The 24159-nt window shown below is 35.2% G+C and overlaps 1 protein-coding gene across 1 annotated transcript in view; it reads right to left on the bottom strand.

Annotated features, from left to right (window-relative positions):
- LOC123707056 (pancreatic triacylglycerol lipase-like) overlaps positions 1 to 24159 on the bottom strand; it is a 35732-nt gene that overhangs the window by 7013 nt on the left and 4560 nt on the right. The window contains exons 3-7 of the mRNA XM_045656827.1: positions 8497 to 8699; positions 6260 to 6412; positions 5492 to 5612; positions 4452 to 4599; positions 3772 to 3924 (exon numbers count right to left, since the gene is read on the bottom strand). Coding sequence (XP_045512783.1) covers positions 3772 to 3924; positions 4452 to 4599; positions 5492 to 5612; positions 6260 to 6412; positions 8497 to 8536 — 615 coding nt within the window. The 5' untranslated portion in view covers positions 8537 to 8699. The remainder of the gene's footprint in view (positions 1 to 3771; positions 3925 to 4451; positions 4600 to 5491; positions 5613 to 6259; positions 6413 to 8496; positions 8700 to 24159) is intronic.

Raw genomic sequence — 24159 nt, 5'->3', positions numbered from 1 at the left:
TGCGGTAGAAGATGCAGAGTGACCCCACATCTCTACGCAACGCCAAGGGATCGAGCCGCTCGGAGAGGGATTGGTCATCGACGATTCGAACCGCTCTTCGTTGGATACGGTCAAGTGGAAGGAGCTGGTACTGGGGAGCCCCCGCCCAGAGGTGAGAACAGTATTCCATGTGGGGCCGTATTTGCGCTTCATAGAGTTGCAAGCGGTGGCCCGGAGTGAAGTACCGTCTCGCCTTGCTGAGCACACCAAGCTTTTTGGAGGCTAATTTAGCCTTTCCCTCCAAATGACCGCGAAACTGAACGTCGTTCGATATGTCAACGCCAAGTATTCCGATGCTGGCTGTGGCTTCAAGAAGAGTGTTTTCGAAAAGTGGAGTAGCGACAAAGGGTATTTTTTTCGCGGAAAACGCGCAAACTTGTGTCTTCTTGGGGTTAAATTGGACTAGGTTTAGTCTACCCCAGTCCGAGACTCCACGTAAAAGAGTTTCGACTTCAGACACAAGTTTGTTCCGGTACTCATCGACAACTGCCCGAGAAATACCTGCCCGGCCAGTGTATAGAGTATCCCCAGTGCTGTCGTCCGCATAGCAATGAATGTTGCTAAGTTGCAACATGTCATTGATATGCAGAAGAAACAGGGTCGGGGACAGAACACAGCCTTGTGGGACCCCAGCATTCACGGGTTTAAGGTCGGAACATGCTCCGTCGACGACGACCTTGATGCTCCGATCGGCTAGAAAGCTGGAGATCCAGTCGCATAATTTCTCAGGAAGCCCGTAGGCTGGAAGCTTCGAGAGCAGTGCTTTGTGCCACACCCGATCGAAGGCTTTCGCTATGTCCAAACTAACCGCTAGTGCCTCCCCCTTGGACTCAATTGCCTCTGCCCATCTATGAGTAAGGTATACTAGAAGGTCTCCAGCCGAACGACCGCGACGAAAGCCGTACTGATAATCGCTAATCAGCTGGTGGCCCTCTAGATAACTCAAGAGCTGGCCATTAATAATGGATTCCATTATTTTGGAGAACAAGGAGGTTATTGCGATTGGGCGATAGTTGGATGGATCAGAGCGATCGCCTTTTTTAGGGATCAGATGTATCGAAGCGGTCTTCCAGCACTTCGGGACAGTGCCGAGCGAGTACAGGTACTGGAAAAGGCGCGTCAGGACCGGAGCCAACTCAGGAGCACAACTACGCAGCACAATTGGAGGGATACCATCCGGCCCGCTCGACTTATGAATTTCCAAGGAAGATAGTGCTCTGCGAACAGCACGTTGCCGGAATGTGATTTCCGGCATTGAGTTATCACACCGCGAAATCGCCGGTGGTGATCTCCCCCGGTCATCCAAAGTCGAGTTGGACGCGAAGAGACAGCCCAAGAGGTCGGCCTTCTCCTTCGCAGTGTGGGCGAGCGAGTCATCCTCTCTGTGCAGCGGTGGTATCGATGGCTGACAAAAATTCCCTTGTACAGCTTTGGCGAGAGACCAGAAGGCTCGGGTCCCACAAGGGAGTTGGGCCAATCTCTCGCCAAATCTGGCGATGTGCTCTGACTTTGCCTTAGCGATTTCCCGTTTGAAGGACCTGGAGGCTGAGTTATATGCTTTTTTATGTTCGCTGGTATTGGCATCACGAGATATCGCCGCTTCCGCCCATGCATTAAAGCATTCTCGCTTTCGACGCGATGCCGCCTTGCAAGAACGCTTAAACCAGGGCTGTGACTTGCCACCGATCGGCACCGCAGAGAATGGAATAAAAAGTTCCATGCCCTGCAGAACCACTTCGGCGACAGAGGCAGCGACGGAATCTGGAGCTTCCGACGAAAAGCACATAGGCCCCCAAGGGTAGGACGCAAAGAAAGACCGCATCCCATCCCAATCTGCTGACCGATAGTGCCAAATACGACGACAACCCGAAAAACGGGGCCGAGGAGGGCGCGTAGTAGGCACAGTACTCCGGACCACACAATGATCCGATGAACCCAATGGCGGGTCAGCAGAGACTTGATAGGTCTCCGTATGTGAGGTCAGCAGAAGGTCCAACAAAGAGGGTTTATGACCATCCACATCTGGTATTCGCGTAATCGCAGGGACCATTTGTGACAGGTCGTAAGCTAAAGCAAAGTCGTGAAAGGATCTTCCCGCGTGATCGGTGGTTTCCGAACCGAGCCAATCGGCATGGTGAGCGTTAAAATCGCCAAGTATCACGATTTCAGCGGTAGGAACCCCTTCGAGCAGGGAATCTGTAGCCATTTGGATGTGCTCAATGAGTCGCTCAGTTTCGGTATTTCCGCTATGGGACCTATACAGGCATGCGTAGAATCGCGGATGGTCATCGCAGTCTACGCGCAGCCAGAGGCTAGATAGGTCCCTTCCTTCAAGCGACCCGAGGCGACGAGAACAGATATCCTCTCTGACGTACACGCAAACTCCCGCCCGCAGCACAAATGAATGTTCCAATTTGTACCCCGGGTAGGAGAGGTAGGAAGTATCAGCCGGGGAGGATATCTGAGTCTCAGTAAGGAAGAATAAGGCCGGCTTCGCAGTTTCGAGGTGAAAGTGAACCGCGTTAAGATTAGAGTTGAGCCCCCTAACATTGGTAAAGTCCACTGAGAGCGTGGAAGGGGATGCCTTCGGTAAATTCTTCCGTTTGCCCCGAGATCGAAACCTATAGTTTTTAGCGCAGTTTTTGCCCACCCCAGAATACGAAGGGCAGCCTGTGCATCCACCACCGAATACTGATTGTTCCGATGATGGACGCTCAGAGGGGGATTCTCCACAGCGGAAACGTGTGGTACCCCCCTGGGGTAATCTCTGTTTAAACTGCATCTTCATATTCTGGGGGGGGGGGGGGGGAATTGATGAGCTCCGGGAGTCTCACTCACCGCACGAAACGCGAGTACAATAAGATGAACCTATTGCATCACTTCACGCCGGTTTTCTGTGAGACAGTGGTACTGCCCCGGTCGTGCCTGCCCGATTGGCTGAAGCCCGAAAGCAACAGCATGGCACTCCCACTAGGAAGGGGGTTGACTGACTGCACTGGTGAAATAACCTCTGTCACAGGTTATTTCATCAGTGGGCGATGGGGTCGTCACGTCCCGACGCCTAAGCATAAACATATAATGTTTATTCATTTGACAACAATTCATCGTATAAGATTTTGGAACCCTTTTAAGTAAGGATTTCCGGTGTCAGGGTTCCCAGCTCTTCCATAACAAACTTAACAGTAAATTATATATAAATATATAATTTAATTACATCTTTTTTAATATTTTTTTTATTTTTTCAACTGTTTTCATTTCACGCCTATGTGCATGTGAGTGAGTGTGTGTGTGAAATGTGTGTGAAGTGTTTTGGTTCTTATAACTATGATAAGAACCAAAACTTTATAACCTTACAGACGCTTATTAATAATAATACTAATAGTTATCTCTCTTAGTAATTACTGATATAAATATATTAATAATAACGATAAGCAAGTAAGAAGAAAAATAATCAAAAAGTATATGTATCGAAATAAAGTTAGTCGCTAGATGCCGTCGTTAGAGTCTTAGTTAAGAAGTGCAATTGACAGCTAATGATGAACTTATTATCAGGTCAATTCAAACGCATTTGTCCTTTTTAATCATTTTACTAGGCCCGTAGTATCAAGAATTTGAACAGCCTCGACATTCACGTCTTGATGAAGCCTTTGTTCGTGGCTTCCAGCAATCATTTAGATTTTAGTGACGACGTCATGCATAAGATTTAGATGGTTGTAATAAATTATAAATTACCTGTAAAGTGTTGACGAAATGTGCAACTTCAAGTCCAACAAGTCGAGTGTTAGCTGTCGCTTGAGTGTACAGAGGCAAGCTGCCTCCTGCCCAATCCACTACCACGACATTAAAATCTCCGGCCTTGACCAACTCATCTTTCATTTCACTTACCTAAAACATTGCGGCTACAAATCTCATTTGAACTATAAGAAATAAAATCTATTGCGCCGAATGGTTGATATATGTTGTAAGCTAATAAGTTACGGCCATTGGTTTGTTTTACAAGTGCTTTAGTGAAAGAACAGAGAACAAAGAAGATTATTATGATTTTTATTTTATTATAATGAGCAGTGTTAGCCTTGTAGAGTGCGACTCTCGTCTCTGGGGTCGTAGGTTCGACCCCCGACCGTGTACCAATATACTTTATTTCTATGTGTGCATTTAACATTCGCTCGAACGGTGAAGGAAAACATCGTGAGGAAACCGGCTTGCCTTAGACCCAAAAAGTCGACGGAGTGCGTCAGGCACAGAATGATGATGAGCTGATCACCTACTTGCCTATTTAATTAACAAATATTTATGAAACAGATATAGAAATCTGAGGCACAGACCTAAAAGGGTTGTAGGGCCATTGGCTTTATTTATATTTTTTTACATTATATTAATTGTAATATGTTGTTATAAAATAAAAATCTTACCCAATTTGAGAGTGGCGTGTCTATAAAACCGTGTATAATCATTTTAGTAAGACGACGAGGATTAAAGTTAGATTTAACGATTGTTTTGTTTACATTAACGTTCAGTAGTTGTCCATCAGTGGGATTATTCTTCGTATATAGAATGAACCTAAAACAAAATAGACAATATAGGAAAAAAAAATATTATGCAGCCAGACAGGTTACATATAAAAGCTGAAAAAATGCTATGAACGGGGCCGTGAAATTTATTATTGACTTCAATCACACATGTTACAAAGAGGATGAATAGATACTTATGAAAAGGATATATTATATATGTGTGAAAACTTAAGAAGGCGCATCGCTAATCTTATGTATGCAACTTCCACATAATCGAGTAGCCCGCAATATTTTCAGACATTAAGAAACTATATATCAGGGGTGATAAATGATAAGTCAAATAACTGCGAGCCTATGGACACCTGCCAATGCCAGGATGTTACAATTGCGGAAGTGATCCGTTATTTTCTCAAATCCTCCTAAGTCATATCCGTTCGGAAATAAATCAATATTAGAACGCGCGGCAAAAATAATAATGCGCTGTGGTAGAACGCAGGACGTCAAACTGAATAGTCATTTCGCATTTTGACTACAACGATTATAAAATACACTGTCATAATAGTTCTTGAACTTCTTCTCTTCCGAGTCAAAGACTCAGCTTGGAGTAAGAAATGATACAAATTATGAATGTTTTTTACACTTTGTTGCACTAATACAAAAATACAGTAAGTACAATTTAATTAATTGAATAAAAAGGAGTGAAACTGGCGGCCTTATCGCTTTCTAGCAATCAGAACAACCACTGTTAGAAGAAGAAATGCAATTAGTGAGCACAAGAAGTGTGTCTTGCGTAAAATAATACATAAGACATAAAATTACTTAGAAAAAACTACTGGTACAAAGCAAAGCAATTAAACATATATTAACAGTGAATAATAAAAAAAAACAGATAAAAATAAAAAGAGAATTTATATGATTTTTTCATGATTAAATTTAATTACCTTGTATTTACAACTACTCTGGGTAGAGGAAACACATTAAAAGGCCGGTGAATTAGGTGATACCAACTCCGTGTGATATTCAGACAACCAAGCTCATCGTAGCATCTAGTTTCATTTTCGACTAAAACAAGAATGAGATTAACTTAAATACCATATCAGTCGTAATTGCTAGAATTGAAAAGTAAATGACTCGTAACAATTACGATTGGTATGTTACTCGGGTAGAGTTTTTAAATGTACATTGTACATGTTGATTTTCTCATTTAACGTGTAGGCAATCTGTAAAAAGTTTGAAATGATTGACTTCTTTGCATGTTAAAGTTATAGTATCTTTATTTCTGATACAGCTTTTGCTTAGAAACATTTATATATAAGTTGTTTGCATCGGCATTTGCATTTGTTAATAAACAGTAACTCAGCAAAAATAGATAAAAGAATACACAACACAACAATATATGATTAATAGAAGTAATTTAACAAATAACACACAAATCTATAATTTATTGTTACACAAGAAGTAATCCAAAAGTCTCTTTTTTATGTAACAGTGGCAAACGGGCAGGAACCTCACCTGATATTAAGTGATAGACACTAATATTGTCAGAGGGTTCGCGATTGCGTTTCGGACCTTTTAAAAGACCTTTTTCGGTACACTCTTTTCTTGAAGGACCCTAAGTCTAATTGATTCGGAAATACATCGGTACACAGCTGGTTCCACTGACTGGTGCGCAACAAAAAAAGAAATCAATAAAAACTTTTATTACTTACAAGGTAGCCATGGGATATTGACCTCAATACGATCTGAGCGTGCCCAATTGAATGGGTCAAGAATACCTCCAAACGCGGGCTGCAAACCCAATAATATACACCATAGCATCACTCTTAAATGTCTGTCTGTTAGGTACAGCCGCCGCATCACATCTGAAATAATACAATCCATGCTTCATATGGGCAAAGTGACTAGTTATTATTTGACTCAAAACGGGACATTTAATTTAAGTCAAATAATAAGAAGTCAATAAAAAAACACCTTTTTTAAAGTTATTTATTTAGAAAAAGTTAGTTGAACAGAATAACAAATTTGTCTTAACATAGCTAGTGACGATTTCTAACAAAAATGAAACTTTTGGCACGTGTTTTTTTACATTCTGCTGCTCAAATTTTCGCGCGGTTTCTCAAAACGGGACAATTTTGCGTCCCACAGTTCATTTCGGGGACACCGGGACTCGTAATTGAAAAAAGGGACAGTCCCGTTGAAAATGGGACGTCTGCTCACATATAGTGTATTTAAATGTTACAATATTAATTTTGTTGTTATTAAGCATTGCATAATTTTATTATGAGGTACAACTTGGACAAGAAGAACTAACATTGGAAAAGAAAAGAAGCAGCTGGAAGAGGTCTATGTCACAGGACACGCTGATTACCAAAACTTGCGCATATGATCTATTAGATTAATAAGGTTAGGCAACGTTAATAAGTCAAAGTGTTATATATATTATACTGGGTGCGGGCAACAAAGTTTTAATAATAATAATATTTCCATCGTGCACGTGTCAAGAAAACACAAAAATTTTAACTACGTTGTGGGCGACATCTCGCGTTTATAAGAAAAATAATCTACAACCTAATACAAGGAATTAATCTAAAAATATCCTACAATCGAACAAAAGCTCAAGCTTGCCGTGTTCAAGATTATTTAAAATTCATTACCGAATATGAAATAAATTCTAAATTACACTTGCGTTTGATAAATTTTACGAAAACTTTAAGAACTTAGATCGTGTTACTCTTACTCATACCTATACTCGTAAGTTTGGGTTCGACGTGTATATTTTTGAAGTGAAACTTCTTTATCGGCGTTGGAAATAAATTTACCGTCACATTTTACGGTTACGCGCCATCTTTTCCTTGTCTCTACCACGGTTGATTCGAAGACATTCGAAGTCATTAATAACAAAAATATATAACAATGATAACAATCATTAAGTAATCATTCTATTACAATTAATGAAATTCTGAAATAATTTTAGTAGTAATAAGGTAAAATTAAATAATTGTATTATTTGTATTCATGTCTGTGATAATAAAAGCCTTTTGTTAAAGTTTATCTAATTTAACTTTATTTAACCAAGGTATATTTCTGTAAAGGTGAATATAGTAGATAATTTTTCGAAAAATAAGGTCATAAAGAAGTTTTGCTTCTTACGTGTGTACACGCCAATTTTTTTTAGTAGCAAATTTTTGACTTCCTTAAAATAACCAAGTTTAATTTAGTTCGTTTATTAACAAACACATATTATCAGTCTAAAACCAATCTTAATATTTTAGTACTGTAAAGCGTACAACAGTGATAAATTATATTATACTTTATAGATAGATAATTTATGAATAGTTATTAATTTTATACCAGCTCATAGTTAATAAGTTAAGTTAATAAGCAATAAGGTTTATGTTAAACAACTTTTACCTTTTATCTGTCTTAAATAATGTTTACGATATATTATGATTTTAATGATTACGAAGGCATAGTTTAAGTTTATTAAAAATTAACTAAATTGAATTCAATCCTTAATCAGCTTTGGTGTAATTGAAAAACAAAACAATAGCGCGTTCTGTTTGTGATTTGTCACAGTATTTAAATAACATCGTGAGGAAACCTGCATGACTTGTACCTAAAAATCGATGGCGTGTCTCACGCACAGAAGGCTGATCACCTACTTGCCTATTAAGAAAAAAAGTCACGAAATAGATACAGAAGTTTGAGACCTAGATAGGTTGAAGCGCGACGCGTTGTTGTAGGCCCCGTATACATAATTTAGCACGGATTAGACAGATATGATTTTTTTATTATAGAAGTGTGGCGTACCCTGAGATGGCGCCAGTGGCGGTTTTACAAATTTGCAAGTTAGCCCATACTTCTACAATGCAACAATTTTGATGAAATTGCACGTAACATAATGTATAGGTAAGTTTGATTTTTAAACGCAAAATTATACACGTACCATCCAGTTCACAGCCTCCAAACAGTAGTAGGACTGACATGTATAGATTGACAGGGGGAATTTTCTGTGATTTCGCTCGTTTCACTCATACAAGCCGCACTAGCTGTTTTACTCTGGAATAGGGAAGTTTGCTACTGCGAATGTACAATGACAAGTGAGAGGAGAAAGTCATCGGCGGATTTTCTTGCAGACAACAGTTCTACCTGTAAACCATCAAATAACCTTTATACAGATATCTTTTTGATTTCTTTCCCAAATACCGCCCCAAGGATGTGCCCACCGCTCGACTCCAGCCAACTCAACCTGCTGGTAAATCCGCCACTGGGTGCCTGGCTATAACTTTTTTTAATTTTCTTTTATTTAGTAATAGTCTACTTCCCTGCTATTGTGTCCAGGAACTTTTCTATCTCTCAAATCTCTCTCTAAATTTTACTTTTAGAAGATACAATATATTATTACGCACTTGAGAGCCTTCTGGCAATATGAGTGTCCATGAGCGGCGGTATCGCTTAACGTCAGATGAGCCTCTTGCCCGTTTGCCTCCTATTACATAAAAAAAACAATAAGTGGTTCCCGAATGGTGTGTCGTCTCGCGAGGTATACATCGGCTACATCGGTAATAATTTTTTTGTTGACAATATTCATGGGCGAGCCGGGACGTAATTCCAGACGAGACCCGTTCTTTCAGTTTTGTTTGCCGCGGTTATATATTTAATATTTTTTTCGCAGAAACGTTCCAGGTACGGCCTGTGCTTTATTAACATGTCCTGTAGGCCGTTACGGTCTACAGTTATTTGTTGCTCGGTTGACGGTGCGAATATAGGGCACTGTATAAGCACATGTTCTACAGTTTGTTCGCTATGACTGCAGGTACATATTGGGCTTGTCCTAATTTTAAACCTATATGTGTAATGTGCAAAGGCTCCGTTCCCTGTAAGAAGTTGCGCCATCTAGGGTGTGAAACGCTTCTTTCTTATTAATTTATAAGCTGCTCTAACTCTGAATAATTTTGTAGTCCCAGTTGTTTCGCATTACATTGCAGCGATTCGTTATCAAACACTGTTAATGACTATAATTTGTTTATCATCCATGTTATATAAGGAACAAGTTTACAAGTTAATAGAGCATATCTGACACATCTACCACGAATATCAGGAAATTCCGCTTTTACACAACTAGATCAAGATTTACGATACCCGAGACAGTAGTATCGTGGTTCGCCGTGTCGTGATAAAGTCTTAAATTTCTAATTATTTGTCTAAAACATTTGAATTTAGAAACCGAAATATAATTTAGCAATATTTAGCCTTTTGGCATTAAGTTATTAAATTTTCGTGTTCATTCCATATATTGAAGAACATTTATTTATGTAAAAAAACGTGTGGCGTTACAACGTGTAGATCTCGGATTTCTGTATCTGTTTCGTGTTGATTTCATTCTAATAAGCAAGTAGGTGATCAGCCTTTTATGCCTGATAGACATGTCACCAACGAATGTTATGTACGTATACAAAAATCTGCCAGCCAGGGTTCGAAGCTACGACTGTGAACACTTGTCCAACACTGCTACCTCATATATGGATGGCACGAGAAAACATTTACGTCCGCAGTTTTTCTGAAAATATAATAAGACAGAGACGATTTGAACCTATTTTTTTTAAGACAATTTCAAACAATGTTTTATTTATATCATAGTGATTTTTGTAAGCTTATAAAAGGCTGTAATTTATACCTTAGAGAACAATGAAAGAGAAAACAAGTCAGTTACAAATTTATTGTTCTCTCGTAGTCTCAGGTTTCTCGTATTTGTTAAGGTTGTTAAGAATTTCACACGTTTGACACCGATGCTTCAGATACTGTGGAAAGAATTATCCTCGCTTTTACTGGTAGGAGAAACGCAACCTCTTGCAATGTAACCGTTCAGTCATTTTCATCAACGCAATTAAAGATAAAAATCGTTTTTTTAAATGAAAAGTAAATATTTTTGTTAATTATACATTTGAACATTATAAACGATTTGTAAAATTAAAATTTTTAATAATAATCCGGCAGCGTGTAGTTTTATCTTAGAGATGACTCAAACTTTTGACAAATCAAAACATTTATTGGGCAATGAAGAATAAATCACCAAAAGAGTTCCCTAGTGGTATCGACGTGCGACTGTCATCCGTAGGTTCGATCCTCGGCTGTACACTTTCTATGTGCGTATTTACTCGCTCGTACGTTGAAAGAAAACATCGTGAGGAAACATTCATTTCTTACACCCAAAATGCCAAAGTTGTGTGTTAGGCAAAAAAGGCTAATCACCTGCTTGTCTATAAGAATAAAACCACATAGTCGCGAACAGATATCTGAGGCCAAGACCTAAAAGGTTGTAGCGCCACTGTTATAATGCATCAATCGTTTGAAATGTGTTCGTCTGACTTAGAGTTGATCACTAGTTTTCTAAGTTAGCCCAGTCGATTAATATAGACAATATAGCCACACCTGTCAACAGAAAGCCATTGTGATGCGCCTGCGCAGAATTAATTATTTCGAAAGCGGCGAGTTATTAATTTATGACATAATTTACTTTCACTTTCATAAGATGATTCTTTATAGATTAAATTCGATCATATGATAGGAAAAAAAAATTGATTATATATTACGGAAACGCTTCCTTTATGATGCAACAATGATCGTCTGATGTAATGGAATAATAGGGAAATTATGATTGCGATAGGTCAGTATTGCCTATATCTACATAATTACATGCTTGAAATGTATGATCACTTCTTGGTAGAGTGCTCAGTATTTTGGACTGATTATGCGGTTCGTGATTCGTGGAAATTATTATTACTACCGAATGATTATGTTGTGTTGCGTGAACAACGTATTGGTTAGTTGTTTTGTTCGACGTCCCGGTGTACAGAATATATATATATATATTGCGGTGTTTCTACTATAAACTGAATTTTTTTAAACAATGTATGTTATAATAATAAATAACACTGCACTATTTTTCAAGGCGTGTCCGGATACATTTTTCAGTGTGTTTATTGATTAACATTGCGAAAACAAAGTTTATTAATAATTAAAATGTTTTATTACATAATATGATCGCATTACAGACTGCTATAATAATAATCCATCGGCGCTACAACCCTATATGGGTCTTGGTCCATTTCATAGATAAAGGATGATATGTATCTTATATTCCATAATAAACATTTTTTTATAAACCTTCTGTCTGATACATGTAGAGGTTTTTATTGAGACATGCTATACTCGTTTTATATCAATGTTTTCCTTTATTGTACGGGCGACTGTTAAATGCGTACATAGACTAAAAAACGATTGGTGCAGCGCCAATCGAGCTTACGAGAGTCGCTATGTATACTAAATCTTTGCTATTATAACGACCTTATTATTCAAGATTCGGAATTTACTTAGTAATGAAAATTTTGCCCAAAAATCTGAATTGCGTCATTGATCTATGGTTGAATTGCAAATCAATTTAACAAGGAAATTAAATTGTGCAACTCTTAAAGTATACCAAAATGTTATCGTTCCAAACAGAGAAATGCTTTGAAATAAATTAAAACTGTCGTTTAAATTAATTTATTTCTACAGATAAATTATATTTAAGGGAGAATACAGGAAGCTTTAAAACCGCGGAAATGTCAACTTGACAAAAACAAAAGCAACTTCTCATACTGTCGACCATTTTTAATTTCGTATGAAAACAGGAATTGCCTTGCCGTTTATTATTTTTTCTTCCTTACATATAACGCGAAAAACTATATTTTTTATAATTAAATGGATTGATACTATAAATCTTACTTCTATCTTATATGCATTTTTGTAATTGCATAGATAATCCGCAAAATTATGGAAATCTCTATTAAGTTAGACAAATGATGAAGGGCCTAAGGGTGAGGATACAGAGCCATAGAAACATTATTTCTTAAGACGGAACTATGATATATGGGAGTCAAAATTCAATACATTTTTAATCCATACTAACTTACAGGAGACAGACATTTTGCTAAGTCTGGCTTTCTAAATAATGGCCCAGTGGGTGGATGAATCGTGGTCAAAGCGCCAAGTTATTGCTCAGAAGTGCAGCATCCAAAATAAAAGTCGCCATTAAGAGCCAACCTTCGAAAAAAGAAGAAGAAAAAACGCGAGATGAAAAGTACTATATTGTAATTAAACAACTTAAATGTCGAAATTAAATTTGAATGAGATTATCAATTCAACACAATGTTTTTGTTTTTATCTCCTCAGTACGCTTGATCAACTTGCAGAAGTGGTTTTTATATAAGTGCATATAGAATGTTCCACTTGTTTAGGTCAGGAAACCAGAACTATGCATTGACAATGAGATGTGCCACTAACAGTGGAACGGGTCACACGACAAATACTCAATCCGTTAGACGATTTCTAACTGTATTTGGTTTTCAAATGTTTAATTATGAGAGAAATTTGTGTTTTCATAAAATGAATAAGCTAAGATCATATTTCATACGATCGCCTCTCTAATATTTAATAAGTATTTGGATTAAGATTTCTAAAACTGTTTAGAAAATGTTTTAGAAGTGTTTAGCGCGAGACTTAGGTCTCGCGCTAAACACTTCGCAAAGCAACTATAACGTATGAATTGCGAAAATTATGGACAAACGTCAGTTTATTTACGTGTATCACACACTAATAACAATACTTATAGCATTTATAATTAAAATAAAATATTTTAAATGAAATTTTACTTGACTTAACTAAGTTATTATCGTATTGTAAATATTAAGCAGACATCTATATAATTTATAACATTGTTAAAAAATATAATTTTATAGTTTGAGGAACTTCTTTTATTTATCTTTTACTAGCGGACCCGACAGACGTTGTCTTTACTATGAATATTGATTTCGAATTGGTATAATTAACTAAAAATGCTTAATGATATTCAAAATTCTTTGTTTGTTTTTTGACGATCAATAGTTTTGTTGGTATTCGACTGCGACTGTAATTATTTTATATGTATATTTTATCAATATAATAACTCTAATTACTTTTAATGATTACTTAATATGGAGTATTCTTAAATTTTCTGATTTCCGCGCTATTTTCTTTTTTTTTTCTTCCATAAGAACCTTTTCCTGACAATAACAAACACAACAAAAAGGAATCACCGAAATCGGTCCAGCCGTTCACGCGTGATGCCGTGACCAAGGGAAATAGGGATTCTTTTTTCTACATATAGATATTATTGATTTACACCATGAAACGAAGCGTCAGCACACAGATTACATAACATTTAAAAAATGGAGTTATGTTGTTGACCTTCGACGATTGTTTGGTGCCCTACTTTTAATTCTAAGGTCATTATGCTGAGGTGACCTACTGCGTGACCACTGCGATTTTTACCATCAACTCTGCTTCACCAATTTGGTATAATCTGTACAATAAGGCATGATACAAGGCACACGTAGTTCTTTTACTAAATGTTTTTTTTCTCAACAAATTCCAAAACAACTTTTAAATTGTTAACAAAATAAAATTGATTTGAATACTCCATTTATTGGGCTGTAAGTTACCAATTAACGCGTGTTGTATAGCAGGTCTTAAAGCATTGACATACTTAACGAACTACATATTAACGGATCGTTGTATGAACTGACAAAGGGTCTGGAAAGGAACTGCTTTATGTCAGTTCCTATAGTGATAGAAATATTTTTTAAATATTTTAATGTTTTACTGTTAAATTTTGTTGTGATTGTGGCTGGCCGTTGTGGCCAGACGGCTTGCACGTTGCCAACCTTTTAAAAATTGGTACGTTATAAAATACATACTTCAGTGGGCAACTAGTTCCACATAGGGGTAAGAAATGCTCAGTTGTGAAAAGGCGGACGTCGAGGTAGGGTGTAGGTTTGTGTATGTTTTGTATGGAGTAAGTTTAAATACCTGCCACTAACAACTTATTTGGTCAAATATATATAAAATAAATAAATAGTTTCTTAATAAATATATACACATTACGCGTCACGTTGTTTGTCCTCTATGGACTCCTAAACTACTTAACCGATTTCCTTGACTAAACCGAACTACAAACACGACTTCGAAAAGCATTTTACAACTAATTAAAAGAAATAGTTACGCTCAAGATTACTTTATACGCTATTTCTTTAACTATTAATGATTTAAATAATAAATTAGACATTGCAAAATTTGCATGTTAAAAAAATCTTGCAAAATATAAATAGTTTTTAATCTGTAATGTTAGATTGTCTTTACCCACGCCATTGTAACATAAATTCACAAAACACGCGGCTTTAATCGTAAAATTTTAAATATACTACCGAGGTCAGTTGATATCGTAATAAAAGTTAAGACTAATTTTAAAAAATGACAACAATCGCAGATAAATGATTTCAACGAAGCTTTAATACATTATTTGAATTATGTAGCAATACTAAACCAGCGATGTACGTTTATATATATAGAAAAAGGCTTAAATGTGGTATTACAAGACAAGAGTCAATTCAATTAATAACATTACACATACATACAATACAAACATAGTTATGTTTTTAAATTTTAAAAAATTAAGGATGTCTGTAACTTGTTTTTCCTTTAGAACACTGTGCATAAATTCTGCAGCTCACCGTGCATTGGTCAGAGAACTGTTTAAGAGTTGTGTTGGGCTTCAGCATGCGGCTTTTAGTTCCATCCCCAGTTATGTACCAATGAACTTTCAGTCTAAGTGCGCATTTACTTAGTGTGTACTTCTTAACAACGATTGAGAACTGCTTAAATTAAAAAAGCCGACTTAGCGCTTAGTACGACTCCCGTACGTCAAAATGTATTGGATCTTAACATATGAGAGTAATAGTTCGGGCTAGATTTTGTTTCTGTATCCTCTTACACTCTCTCACTTAGACCTTTCACATCCTTAACATTTGACTTTAACTTCAATAGTGATTTACATAATTGACTCAATTATTGGCAAGCAAGCAACGAACGAAAACGTTTTCGTTCGTTTAGTTTTTGTAATTTTAATTGTTTTGTTTAATATGTGTATTTTCTCTTCGTGTTTGCCTATAAATGCTAGTCAAATTAAAATAGTATATTGTGGCGGATCACTTGCGCAACTACAGAAATGTATATAACATTGAAGTCATACTAGTTAATATAGCGATTGTTACTAGATAATGTCGTTTTTTGCGTTATATGAAAGGCAAAATGTCTCGGCAAGTCCAAATTTATTCAGACAAATTTAACGTATTACGAGATTACCGACGGTCATCAAATCGACAATTACATGAGAATTATTTTTGTTCTGGTCAAGTACACATTGTGACGGCTTCAAAGCTTCTTAGAATTTTTCTAATTGAATAAATTCTATAAAAACACTTGCCTTTTTAAAACGAAATATTTGGGTATAATTTAAGAATTGCACAATTTAATTTCCAAGTTGAATTGATTTGTTATAGAACAATTGTGCAATCCAGGTACTTGGGTAAATTTTTTACTACAACGTATATTGTGAATCTTATATTTTACTCTAAGCCAACTATAATCCCTTGAAGCTCCAAATCTGGAATCATAAGGACGTTTTAATAGGCAAAGATGTTTATAGCATGTCTCATCTTCGATGTCGTAAGGTTAATCCGGCTGTGCACCAATGGACTTTCAGTCTATGTGCGCATATCTAAGAAAATATCGCGAGGAAACCGGCATAACTTAGACCCAAAAAGATGAAGCTGTCAGTCACAGAAGGCTGCCTATTCGAAAAAGCAACACACAGAAATCTAAAGCCCAAGGCTTAAAGTTAGTGTCATTGATTGTCAAAGAACTCTACTTCAAGTTTATCGAAATAAAAATACTCTTTAACTTATAAATTATGTCCTCCACCAATACTTGTCTTCACAAGTCGCTTTGTAAAGTAATTGTCAATTGTCATCCAAGTTTCACCGTGTGTCACGTCCAAGGAGATGACAGCAGCATGCTAAGTCGAATTGGTTGATAGGAATAGATGTAGTTTACGTAAGTTTTATTCCTTAAAATGCAGTGTAGTAACTTGCACGATATTTGTTACGCATTCTTTCTAGAAGCAACGATCTTACACAATTTTTGTAATAAAGCAAATAGAAAATCGGTAATTGGTTTCGCGTAATGTAAAATTTATTCTATTGAGTACATAATAACAGTTTGTAATTGAATTATTGGTACGAATTATATTTATTTTTCGAATACTTAAGCCGTACGTTGCGATTTTGCTGTAGTGTGTTTTAAACAGGGATTTTTATTTAATATTATCGATGGCTTTTCAATTCGATATATGTACTATTGACTAGCGATCGTAGAAAAAGAAAAAACATTAAGAATGAGATTTGTCACCTAAATTATCGAAATATTTGCTCAATAATTTGCTTATTATAAAGAAAAATAATCAATAAGTGCACTCGATCGGGGTCTTAGCGTTACTTGCCTTGTATTTTATATTTCTTAATTGGAATTTCGCAATAAGTATACTACTGAATCTTACTAGATTCTATAGGACTTATTATCAAATTTCACTATCAAACATCACTTGTAGAGTTAACAATATTATAAACCAGTTTTAAGTATTTTTGTTTTGATTGCTTATGTCATTATTTAGGCTAACATACAATAATAAACGTATTGCCATTCTATATTATACATAAAATATACACTGCGACAATGACTAACAATTTTTATTTACTTACTACTTACTTACTTATCTAATCATGTCTATAATGTAGGCTAAAACTAGACTTAGAAATAAAAAGTCTTATAATAGACGCCAATAAAAACGCATAAAGAAATGTGTACATCACCACAGACAAAGAAGCATTTATGTTGATATATACAAATTATTTATTATAATTTTAATAGTGGGAGAAATCCCGAAGAGCCGAGTGACCTGATTCGAGTGGCTGAAGCGAAAGTGGTTTAACTTGTTCGTGAAAGGTGTCCAATTCATCTTATATAGACGTTATAAGCTATGGTCATTTTAAATTAATAATTTCAAGGTACATTTGAACTTTAAATAAAAATTATCCCTTTACTTTGCCGAATTTCGATAACAGGTAGCGGTTGCCAAGGTATTATTTCCTAAGTATTTCCTCAGATTTATGTCTGTGAACAGATATGTTTTAGACTTTTTGTCAAATTGATTATAATAACGTTCTAAATCATACGATCATATGATGTTTAGAACTGTCACTCCAATTATATAAACAATTAACCTTAAAACCATAGAGGTGCATGCACGGAAATAAAAAAAAAAATAATTCGAAAAAAGTTTTTATGGTCTACAGACGATACAGAAAGTATAAGTTAGAATTTAAGGGTCCGAATACAGGTTTTATTGTTTCAAAAGCTTTCTCCATTCTAAATACTACTATGCGGTCATTGCCACGTTGAAATAAAAGCTTGTTCAGGCATTGTATAGTAGAAAATTTTCATTTGCGAAGTAAGCCTAATTAATTTGTCCTGTTAAAATACTAAATACTATATGATAGGTATGTACTTGTTTTCACAATAAAATTTACTTGAAATGGCATTGCATAACCGCACTTAACGTCATAAACCATATATTAAAGATAACAAATTCATTAAATGTCTGTGTTTCCATATAATAATATTTGGCACTTCAATATTTACAAACCTTCATTTGCGTCCGTTTAAATATTATAATAGTTCCGTGATGTATTTCCAAGTACTAATATACGTCCAACTAATAATATTACCATGAATCTATTTATCAATTATATTTCACGTTCTTTTTTGTTTGCATTGACATCGTAATTACTAAAGAACTGGTTCACAAATAATTCGTCGCCAAACGGATGTTGACTGATTAGTTTTTCTGTATGTTGTATGTAATGTATGTCCACTATGTTTGTAGGTATAAAAATAACAAAGTCTAAATATTGATTTATATAACTTATATATTCCTAAAATTATATACTGCTAGATAACCGACGCACACACACACCTAATTTAGTACACACTTTTACCTGCTTAGGAGCAATCAATCTTACTCACAGGATATTAAGCATCTCTTTTTTCATCTTTATATCATGCACAGTCTTTTTTTATTTGGGGAAATGCATTAGGACTCCAAGGCGCTACCATCAATCCTACTAGGGCGGGATGCGGTAACGGCAGAGCTTTATTCGTTTCCCGACAATACGACGGTTGGATCCGCCTCTTCACGCCTTATTGTTAGTTTGTTGTCGCAGCAAGTATCCTTCACAGACCGGGCGGTTCGGTTCTGTAGTACGAGCTAGGTCAGATCGAGTCCAGTACATGCGGGGATTGATAAGCATAGCAGATATTGCCTGCCATAACTACATGGAGTCTTATGGATGCCGTGTGCAGTGTGTTTTTGGCGCTCCGTAGGCGTAAAGGACTATTTAAGACTACCTTTTACCTTTTTTAAAATTAATGTTGACCATACTTGCTACAAACGCAGCCAGATTAAACATTAACATCTGCGTACAATATTTGTAAGATAAATCTGACAATAATTAGGTTTTATGAATTTATATAAGGATGGGTGCCTTGCGTACGCACGTTAGAAAAAATCTTAACGAAAGTAGCCGATATTTTATCTAATTAAATAATCTTTATTATTAAATCATCGATAAACACATTTAATATTAATAAGAGCCATCCGCTTAAAATATTAACAAGCGAAAGTATCTTTAGTGGTTTCATTGGATATTCGATCGGTATATCTATTACAAATAATAACAGTGAAATGAAAGCTATTTCTTGTATAGACCTTTACTGTCAGTTCATGTTTCACGAGAAACTTAATAATAAACAGAAAATTATAGTGTCTTTATTATAACATTTACTTCGAATTATAAAATAGATGCATTTCATAGACATGACATATGACAATTTATATTTCGTGGTAAGATTTTTAAATGTTTAACAACAAAAAATTGCTTCATTGGTGTTGTAATTATATATTCAATATTGCAATAATTTAACCGGATTATATGCATTTGCATACGAAATTGCATATTTACCTAAATCTGAGTGGCCAATGCTTATTTGAATCTAATAATAATGTATACACATGTATATATCTGATACATTTATTCTTTACCTGTTTTATTTTAATAATTAAAAAGTTACTTTAAAATTAAAGCAGAATTTAGCACATTCTACTTACCGTAAAACACATCATTCCGTTGCATATTTTACAAATTTCTCTGAATTTATTCAATTATGAGTACGGTCGCCCATATAAATTTCTAAGATTAATTTTATTACAATTATGTTATTTTAACTGTTTCACGTAGGAAATACTATATGTTAGTGCTCAATCAAGCATAATACGTTGTTAATTATTTGAAAGATACAATATTGTGTAAACAGAGGCTGTGGTAAAACTATTGCAAATTGAATTTAAACTGTACTTTGTAACGCTCTAATAAATGCTGTGAATTAGCAATTCGCAATTGTTAATTGTTTTAAACCTTTGAGTTCAACAGCAACGCGGAAAGGGCTTCTTTCCGCTACAATAACATCTGTTTTATTGTCGCCCAGGCCCGTCGGGAATAAAGTGGAGCAACAAAGCAGTAAACAAGTGCCCAAGGTACCAATTACTCAAAAGAGGCAGACAATTTAGAAGGTAGATATATCTGATTAAGGAAACATGAGGAGGTATATGGCAGAGAGTGGCACAGTGCAGACAGAAATGGCGGAATTTTGAGGAGACCTATGCTAAAATAGGGCCCACAGAATAATAGAAATATCAATATATTTAAATGTTAATCAAAATAATTATATTTATAAAATTCTAGTGTAACAATGTTTGTTCCCATCCAACGGCTCGACAGATCCTTTCGAATTTTTAATGCATATTCAGTAACTCTCAGAATCGGCTACTATCTATCTTTCAAACCCTTAAGTGATAAGGGGTGTCCACCATAAAAAAAATGTTTTATTTTTTTTGACAATTTTATTTTCATTTTTATTTTTTTATTGAAAATACATACAACCCTTAATTATCACCCCCTACTACGTAGATAGGTTTTTTTTATTAAACTAAAAAAATGTTTCCTGGAAATAATATACATGGCAAAACGACGTTTGCCGGGTTACCTAGTTATATATATATATATTAACATGATGAGAGCAACCGGGGCTACCCGCACAAAGGATACTTCGGGAAAAAACACTATCGAAACAAATTCCGATTAGTAAACAAAACAAATTTTCCTTTTTGCTGGATTACCAGTACTTTGAGCAAACACGATCATACTGTTTAATTTTTTACATTTTATTTGGGCCTCTAGGATCCCAGACCTATAATCTGTACATCTTCATCTTTTATCGCCTTCCAGTTAATAGATAACGAACTAGAACTCAACGCAACCGTTATGTCATGAAGTTACATATAATTGAGGTCGCAAGTAATGTACTGGTCATTAGGCCACTATTTCTGTCTTGACAATTTATAAGCTTAAGAAATTGGTACTTAGTGACGACGATTACGTATACTTCTTGCAAGTTCCTCTTTCATCCGCATTTATTGATTGTGTGAGATCTAGAAGGCAGTTTTTCTATTAACTAGGATTTTTTACGTTTAAGTCAATTGAAGGTAACAGGTGAAAATCGTAAATCGCGCTTAAAAATAGAAAACAGGTTCTAAGGTTCAATCCCAGGCTGTGCACTAATGGACTTTCTTTCTATGTGCGCTTCAACATTCGCTCGAACGGTGAAGAAAAACATCGTGAGAAAATGGGCATGCCTTACCCGAAATGTCGACAGCGTGGGTCAGGCACAGAAGACTGATCACCGACTCTATTTGCGACATTTTTATAAACACTTCTGAACGTAAGGGACTCCAATTTATTTATTTATTGCATACATAACTACCTGAAAAGAAGTATGTATGTATGTATCAAAAGAAGAATTATATATAACAACAGTACGAAAACATAAGTAGTAGATTACACATATTTTATGGAGCAAAAGGAGAGAAAATAAAAAGCCAATAAAAGTCTATCGCTTACAAATATCGATTTTTAGGTTTAAGAAATGCTGACTTTCTGAACATGTTTTCCTTCAACTCTTTGAAATTGATACACAGCCAGAATTCGACTCATTGAGGTTTGCGTTTCCAACCCCTCGGCTAACACGGAAATACCCGGTTATTTTAATATATCACTTGCTAATAATAAATTAATAACTGAAATAGTGTCGACTTAGCTCTCGGGTTTTAACTACGTTTTAGGTAATCGCCACGCTTATAAAACTAAGAAAACCTAAGCGAGGAAAATGCCTTGGATCGTACGTACACACAGTAAACCTTTGGTTTTTAAAGCCTGTCAAAAAGGTATAATAGAAATAAGGAAAACCCACTAGCACGTATGAACTTTGTTCTAAGCCTTTTTAAAAGGCCGTCACGTGTACTTCTAAACAAAGAGTAATAGTAACCGTTAAACATAATGTTTTATTGTTCGTTTCAATTTTTGTGATTCTAATCTTTTAGCTTTTAGCACAACATGACAGACAATTTGCATAGTTTTCTCGCTAACCTCGACGATTTAAACGGAATGTTATTACATAGGTTTCTTGCCTAGTTTTATGTTCGAGGTTCTCTAAGTTTACCAATATCGTTATATCACATGCAAATAGCTTATAAGGAGGATTCGCGTAGTAAATGTTGCTAGTAGATAATTCATTCTCTTAGCGCAATACCTTAATTAATTAATTATTCTCGAATATAAAAAAGTAGAATATATAATAATAATATAGACATCATCATTCTCCAAAAACATTCACACCTTTGCCATAACCAATAAAGTGTTTGGAAATACAGTATTTCTACATCGACCATTAAAACCACAGACGACTAATATATATACTACGAGGATAACAATAATTAAACGAAATACATAAAATATACATATAATACAAGACGGAGCCACTGTGCGCCGTGCAGGTTAAACCTCCTCAACTCCTCAAGGTTCAACCTTTATTTAAATATATATTTCAAGTATTTATTATTTATTCACTTTGTGCTACGGTTGTAAAATAATATGTAAAATAGCGCATTCAGATCCATGTTTTTTCGGAATACAAATATGTAATAGACTGGTACTTTAATGAGCCGCTCGCCTACCAGCACACTACCACTGCAATTTTTCAGTAACTTTTCCTATGTAGTATGTATTTCATATGTTTGACATTTATAAGTAGCCTTTAGGACATATACCGTACTTGTGCAATGATTTATGCCTTTGAATACGTTTTGAGAGCGACAACTACCGCATCAAATAACTATTGTATAATGTTGCACATTTTGCACTCGGCTGATTCTTCCTGATACTCTATTGTTTATGAAACTGGATTTTAAATTTTTTTTAATCGTATTATGTTTTAGTTCATATAAACCATTCTGCACTCATTAAAATGACTTAACCGGCCTAAAAAGTAATAATAGCAATTAGTGTGCTACTTGTAAGAAGTTTCTTGAAAGAATACCTGTTAAATGCATAAAGACTGCTCCTTTGGCCTAGAAGCCTAGTGCGTTTTAACACTGGCTCCTACGGTAATTGTAAAATTAGAAGCATTTAATGTATATTTCTTGTTTATGGACGTTCATAAGTGTACATTGTGTTACTTATATGAATAAATGATTTTTGACTTTGTCTTTGACTTGAAAGGAAAACATCCTGAGGAAATTCGGCATATCTTAGACCCAAAAATTAACGACGTGTGACAGGCAGCTTTTACTAAAAACAAACCCTTTAAGTAACAGACAAATCTGGACCTAAAAGGTGCATAACTAAATGCATTTAGTAGACAACGCTACTTTTTATGTAGAATCCTGACGTAAGTGATATAAAATATATCATTTCATCTGTATAGTGCTATGTTAGTATTATGGTGTTATTACCATAAAGATTCAAAGTAAAAACTATATATCGGAAAGGCCCTTTAATTAAATTTCCAACATATAACAATAATGGTCTAAGTATAGAATTCTGTCTCAAGTGTTTGCAAGCATACAAATGAGGCCCACTCATTCTTCCGGTCAGGAAGCATAGAGCAAAATGACAACACGTTTTTCATTTACAATAAAAAAACAATAGACTCCAAGTTTGGATAGTAACGATATTCGGTATTATATATTGAATATTGAAAATCTATTTAATATTAAACGATGATAAAATCTTCTATAATTTTCTAATTCTATTTTTTTGTTGTATTCATATGCTAAAATTCGTTATTTTAAATTATTTGTCGCGAGGATTTTTATCGCTGCTTGTCTGTGGAATAAAAATTTATTCACTGACACAGACTATATTTAAAATATAGATATGAATGATGTACCTAGTAGATAATTAATAATATAAGCACGTAAATATTGATAATCATTATAATTGCTTGCATAAAATTAATACGAATAAAAATCTAACAAGAAATAAATTGTTTCCTTGTTGCTTTCACACATAATAAATGGGTGAGTGGAACATAATAATTACAAACCACAATATTTCTTGTATTACTAGTTTACATTTTGTGCGTTTTGGCATTTTGAAGGCATGTACGTAAAAGAGAGATTGTTGCAAGTTGAAAATAATATTATTTTATAAATTATTTTGATATTATGATTTTAGAAATAAAA

This window comes from Pieris brassicae, chromosome 3 (assembly GCF_905147105.1).
Source record: "Pieris brassicae chromosome 3, ilPieBrab1.1, whole genome shotgun sequence".
Classification (NCBI taxonomy): Eukaryota; Metazoa; Arthropoda; class Insecta; order Lepidoptera; family Pieridae; genus Pieris; species Pieris brassicae.
This window is presented reverse-complemented; position numbering and strand designations above follow the sequence as displayed.